Source organism: Egretta garzetta, unplaced genomic scaffold (genome assembly GCF_000687185.1).
Source record: "Egretta garzetta isolate BGI_Z169 unplaced genomic scaffold, ASM68718v1 scaffold834, whole genome shotgun sequence".
NCBI classification, from domain to species: domain Eukaryota; kingdom Metazoa; phylum Chordata; class Aves; order Pelecaniformes; family Ardeidae; genus Egretta; species Egretta garzetta.
In genome coordinates, this window is record NW_009259438.1 from 31,104 (window position 1) to 37,567 (window position 6,464).

The window sequence follows — 6,464 nt, forward strand, 5'->3', positions numbered from 1 at the left end:
GAAGGGTGAGCAGCGGCAGGCAGCTCACCGGGGGGGGCTTCCCTCCCTCCACCCTACATGCACCCACCATTTCCTCCCCAGTTTGCCCTGGTCTGTCCCCAAAGCCACCCTGGGGTGCTGGGGAAGCTGCAGCACCCAACCTTATTCCCAAATTAACAGCAGCCAGGCTGACTCCTGGAACAGCAGGGATGAGCGACCTGGGGGAGCCCACAGCCACCCCAGTCCCCCCCCAGCCACAATTTCACCGTCACCAGCCACAGGGCTGCAATCTCAAAGGGTGCTGCAGAGGGAGCACCCAGCAACAACCCGGGCCTTTGGGTGCTCCTGCCACCATCCGAGACCTCCACCCAAGAAACCCCGGCAGGGTCATGCCTGCGCTCCCCGCCGGCGACAGCGCTGCGGGTCCCATTGCCCAAGGAACATTCCCATGGCCAAAGGAGCATTCCCATGGCTGAAGGAGCATTCCCATCACCCAAGGAACATTCCCATGGCTGAAGGAGCATTCCCATCGCCAAAGGAGCATTCCCATGGCTGAAAGAGCATTCCCATAGCTGAAAGAGCATCCCCATCGCCAAAGGAACATTCCCATCACCAAAGGAGCATTCCCATGGCTGAAAGAGCATTCCCATAGCTGAAAGAGCATCCCCATCGCCAAAGGAACATTCCCATCACCAAAGGAGCATTCCCATGGCGGAAGGAGCATTCCCATCGCCAAAGGAACATTCCCATGGCTGAAGGAGCATTCCCATCGCCAAAGGAACATTTCCCCCCCTGTGCCAAGACTGGCTGGGGTCATGCTGGTCGGGACTCACCTCCACCCGCTGCACTTGGGAGTAGATGGTGTGCAAGGTGCCGTCCTCGGCCAGCGACGAGTGCTCCTGCTCCGGGCTGGCTGCAGGGGGAAGAGCAAGTCACGGAGCTGCGAGGGCGGCAGGGCCCGAGGGCGGCCCCGGCGCTTTGGAAGCTCCTGTGCCCCAGGGCATGGCAAGGGGGACCCCATGCCGGATCCATCCCCGGCACGGTGCCCACTGGCTGGACGCCGCTGCACTCCCATCGCTGCGGCTGCCCGGCGGTGCTCAGCGGGTTTCTGGCTGCCAGGGGTCAGCTTTGCCAATGTGTCCCTAGGCAGGGAATGGGAAAGGGGGGGGCACAGCCCAGGTGAGGCACCTGGAGAGATGCTGCTCTCTTGAGTTGGGCCTGGGGTCATTCAGTTCCCCTTGAGACTGTGCAAAACGATGGCAGAAGCCAATCATCCGGGTGAGGCGCCAGAGATCACGTGCAGGTACCTTTCTCTTTTTTTTTTTTCTCTTTTTTTTTTCCTCCTTTTTTTTCCCTCTTTTTTTTCTCTCTTTCTTTTTCTCTTTCTTTTTCTCTTTCTTTTTCTCCTTTTTCCTCTTTTTTCTCTCTCTTTTTTCTCTCTCTTTTTTTTTCTCCTCTTAAGCTCATTTCCTTCCTGCCTTTTCCACCGAGCTTCAAGAGAACCACAGTTTGCTCATTCCCCCAAGGGCCAGGGGACTCCCAAGACGAGGTGCCCATGGGGATCAGCCCCTTGGTCCATTCGCTGGGGCTGCCTGGGGGCAGCCTCTGCCATCATCCACCCCCCCACCCCGAAGCTCCCCCCCCACCATGGACCACCAACCACCCTTCCCTCGCGCCACTCACCCCTGGGCATGGCCAAACGGGCCACCACAAAGACCCCGATGATCACCACCACCGTGACGATGGGCACCACCACCAGCAGCACGAGTTGCTCCGTCCTTAGCCCGGCACCGCCTGGGATGGGGGGCAGAGAGGGGAGAAGGAGGGGGTCAGCCACCAGCCCTGGGGCCGAGGGGCACCCAGAGCTGAGCAGAACCGGCTGCTAAAAATCTTTCTTCATCTCCATCACCTAATTTGGGGCTGCTGATCTTGGTAGAACAGGAAACAAGGGGCAGGAAATGCTGCTCTCGAGCAGAGCACTCTCTGGTCGCCTCCAGGCTGCACCAGTCAGCAAAAAAACCCCAACAACCTGCTGGGGGCCAGAGAGATAAAAAAAAAACAAACCCTAAAAACTTCTCCGGTGGCTTTCCGGAGGTTTGCGGGGAGGCAGCCCCTTTGTTTGACACCCTCGCACCGTGGGTGCCTGAGCAGAGGGCTGGGGGATGGAGCTGTGCAGCTCCAGCCGGGCTCCCACCGCGGCAGGGAGGCAGCCGGTGTGGCCCCACTCCGTGACCGCTAATGGTGACAGCACCCAGGGGTGTCCCACAGCGCAAGGGGGCGAGAAACAAGCCCGAAACCCCCCACCCCCCCGGACTATCTCATTTCAGCATCTCCCTTTCCTAAAAGCAAGAGTCCCGGCCGTTCTTCCCATGGGGATATTTTCTCGGCACGGGTCACCGACAGAGCCCCAGTAGAGGTGTGACCTCACCGCTGGCTCCCCGGGGAAAGGGGGGAGCCACCGCACTGCCCAACGCCGGCAAAAGTCCCCCACGTCACGAGGGAGCGCGAGAAAAATCCCGATGAGCGCGAGAGCGTGACTTTTGCCCCGAGCGCCTCCGAAGGGGAAGTTGCCACCAAGGTTTTTTTTTTTTTTACCCTCCCCAAACCACCCGGCGTACGAAAGCGCGTGCATTGAGAATGAGCTTCCAGGCAGGTGGGACCCCTGCGGCTCCACAGCCGGTGTTTACGGGAAGGCCGGGGCAGGGCTCAGCGGGTGACGGAGCGGCCGCTTTTCTTGCGGAAGGTTCCTGTGGGGTGGCTGAAAGCAGCATGAAAAAAGGCCCCTGCAAAGCAAGAGCAGGGCTGGGAGGCTGGGGACGGCCACGTCCCCAAGCGGGGACTCACCCCCGTGCTCGTAGTTGCACTCGGAGGAGTTGAAGGTGACAACCCGGCTGCTGATGGGGTTGCTGGCCGTGCAGGCGCAGGCGATGCTGGCGTCCTGCAGGGAGTAGGAGAGGTGCAGGAGGCTGCCGTTGTGGGAGCAGAGCCCCGAGGTGCTGAGGTCCTGGCTGGCCCAGTTGTAGGAGACGTTATCCCCTCGCTCCGTTGTGCAGTTGAGGGTGACGGCGCAGCTGCCGTTGGCCAACACCCGGCTGAGGATCTGGATGCTGGGATGGGACACCGGCTCTGGAGAAAGGGGAGGGAGATGGCAAAGGTTTGTGTCCGGGGAAGGATGCAAACGCAGGCCTTGGTCCCTGCCTGGGAGATCCTGCTGGCCTCTCCTAAACCCCCAGGAGATGGAGAGGAACCGGTTTGGCCCTGGACCCGCTGCAAACGGCATTAGAGGGGGGAGCATGGTCTGCACACAGCAAAAGGCTCCTGGGGGTGCCCAGATGGGGCTGCAAGAGGGTCCTGGACTCCACCTTGACAACAGGGTGGGCTAGACATTAGGAAAAACTTCTTCCCAGAAAGGGCTGTCAGGGTCTGGAAGGGGCTGCCCAGGGAGGTGGTGGAGTCCTCATCCCTGGAGGTATTTAAAAGAAGGAGAGATGAGGTGCTTAGGGCCAAGGTTTAGTGGTGGGATGGCAGGGTTTGGTTAAAGGTTGGACTCGATGATCTTAAAGGTCTTTTCCAACCAAAGTGATTCTATGATTCTATGATCTGCCACCACCCCCCCAACCATCACCCCCCTCCCAGCCCTGCTCCCAAGCCCCGCAAGAGCATCCAGCACGGTCCTGCCATTGCGGCGCGTCTCACCATACACCTCCAGCTGTATCTGCCAGACTTCTTCCTCCGACGCCTTGCTGACGACGTACTCGTAGAGCTGCCTGTCCTGCCGGCTGGTGTTCAGGATCTCCAGGGAAAAGTCCAGCTTGTGGAAGCGATTCCGGCCCTGCATGAAGTTGGTGTAGTTGCCACCCGAGTACTTGAGCAGGACAAGTTTCCTCTGCGGGTCTTCCGTGTCCCGCTTCCACATGGCCTCCCCACAGTGCAGGGTGAGGTTCTGGAGTTCGGGGGGGATCCGTAACATCGTCGCCTTCCCCAGGGTGCCCAGCACAGTCTCCCTCGCCCTGCGGCCCATGCCTGGGAGGAGAGCGGAGAGAAGGGCTGAGGCAGGCAGGGGGTGGGGGGACGCTCGGGGTGAGTGTCCCCCCTCCCATCCCAGCTCTGCTGGAGGAGGAGGACGGATGCCTGCAGCGCTGCAGAAGCTGGCGACAGCGTTGAACTCACCCCGTTAATCTACAGACCGGAGGTGGCTTGGGTTATGTGAGATAAATCAAGCAAAAATTGAAGAGATTATCTAACGGCGTTCTCAAGCTCTGGGTTACCCACCACATCCTGCGCCAGCCATCGCCAGCGGGGGGGAACAGGAGCCAATGCCAGCACTCAGTGCGAGCTCTGCCCCATGCCCACCCTGCAGGGCCGGCTCCAGGGCCAAAGGAGCGACCCCCAGCCCCTAACCCCAACCTTAAAGGATGAAGGTCAAGGGCTGGGATCAGGAGCCAGAGGGGAAAGCATTGCCTTCCTCTGCTCTTCCTCCCAACCCTGGCCTTCATGGAGCAAGGCGAGAGTCTTCATCAGCATCAGCCTCGGCGTTCTCCTGTGTCGGGCACTGCTGCGTGCGAGGGCCAAATCCTGATGCTGGGCTCTGGGCTTTCTGCTGGCCCAACAACAACCAGCCAGCCCAGCGACACGTCAGCCCACGGAGCAGGGCTGCCTCGAGCAGGGCAAGGCACTTGCGGTCCCAGTCCAGTGGGGATGCTGGTCCTGGGAGAAGGGTGCTGGCAGCAGTGGGACCCGCCTGGAGAAGTCCTGGTGCCACCAGGGCAGTCCAACGGGAAGCGATGCTTGGTGGCTCTTGGCCAAAGCCGGCCATTGGGTGCACTCCATGGCAGTTGGGCACACGTCGTGGTAGTTGGGCGTGTGCCGTGGAAGTTGGGTGCACGCTGTGGCAGTTGTTGGGTGCACGCCATGGCAGTTGGGTGCGTGCCATGGCAGTTGGGTGCGTGCCATGGCAGTTGGGCACATGCCGTGGCAGTTGGGCGCACGCCGTGGCAGTTGTTGGGTGCACACCATGGCAGTTGTTGGGTGCACGTCATGGCATTTGTTGGGCGCACACCATGGCAGTTGTTGGGCGCACACCATGGCACCCACCTCCCTCAAGCATCTTCAGCTCCAGAAGCCTTCGGTGGGACTTTCCTTGCAGGAATTGCTCCCTGATCAACCTGATCTGGTTAGTGGTGTCCCTGCTCCCTGCAGGGGGGTTGGACTGGGTGACCTCTAGGGGTGCCTTCCAACCCAAACCATTCTGTGATTCTATGAATTGCAGCCTCCTGGAGGTGGGGGTCAGGCGCAAATCCCAGATTGTCCTTCTCCCAGTTGAGGGGGTCCCAGGTGTGTTTCTTGGTGGCCATGGAAAACTGCTCTTAAGAAGAGGGGTGCAAGCATCTCCCATGCGTCCCAGAGCATCCCAACCACCTGGATTTCCTGAAGAGCAGGCGGGAGGATCTTCTTCCCCCAAACCCTTTCTTCTCTTTCACTGCAGGGCAGTGATTCATATTTGCCTGCACTCCGGGGCAAACAAGTTTGTTTTTGTAGGAAACAGCGTGGGGAGAGGCACCAGCTCAGCCCCACTGCCAGCTGCCGCCGGCAGGAGCGTGGAAGGGACCTCACCGTGTCACACACACCCCACCCCCCCCATTTCCTACCGACTTCTTTCCATCAAGGTGAGGTTCTGCCCCAGAGGGGAAGCTACTCCAGAAGAGCAGCTCCGGGGAGGCCCATATAAACCCAGTAGCCGCCTCTCCTGCAGCGCGGATGGTTCCAGTAAAAACCACAGAGCAAATTCTCCCCACTGCCATCGTAAATGAGCGCCGTCGCTTATTTTCCTGCCCCCCCCACCACCACCATAGCACAAAAACCATCAGTTTCTGGGCTGTCCCTGTGGACTGCACCTCCCCAGCATCGAAGCAGCCATGTGGACACAGCCGTCGTCCCACAAAAACCCCACGGTCTAGGCCGGCCCGGTGCCTCATCTAAATTATTATTTTTTTTTGCTGATGCATTTACTGTAAAGCCAAGCACGCTGGCGGATGCTGCCTTTTCTCAGCAACGCGTAGTTTTGACAGCCGGTGGTTTGGCTGCTCATGAATGACCAAATGGAAAAGCCCTTTTTGCATCCCGTTAGAAAACAAAAAGAAAACCAAAAAAAAAAACCAACCCCTCTGCTCCGGCAAGGAGCATCTCCTTCATGGGGAAGATGGCTCGGCCGGCGTGGGGCCATAAAGAAGTTTGAAACCATCCGTGCTGAAGCCCAGCTGGAGGGGCTGGAGGAAGGCGAGCGATCCGCACCGGCACAGCGCGAGGTCCGGAGCAGCCCTCCCGGCAGGTATGGGGCTCGTAGGGTTTTTGGTGGGCTTGGCTAAGCAGAAACCCCGCTCCCCGGTGGGGGGGGTTGGATTTTAAAGGCAGGTATTCTAGTAACAGCCAGCCAGCAGAGCCGAGGAGAAAGCCCAGCACTGGTGAGGTCTCTGGTTTCGCGGGCG

General features: G+C 59.7%; 1 protein-coding gene across 1 annotated transcript in view; it reads right to left on the bottom strand.

The window, feature by feature from the left end:
- Positions 1-6,464, bottom strand: part of LOC104124773 (signaling lymphocytic activation molecule-like) — an 8,043-nt gene that overhangs the window by 449 nt on the left and 1,130 nt on the right. Inside the window, exons 2-5 of the mRNA XM_035892712.1 lie at positions 3,676-4,002; positions 2,824-3,105; positions 1,663-1,773; positions 813-892 (exon numbers count right to left, since the gene is read on the bottom strand). Coding sequence (XP_035748605.1) covers positions 813-892; positions 1,663-1,773; positions 2,824-3,105; positions 3,676-4,002 — 800 coding nt within the window. The remainder of the gene's footprint in view (positions 1-812; positions 893-1,662; positions 1,774-2,823; positions 3,106-3,675; positions 4,003-6,464) is intronic.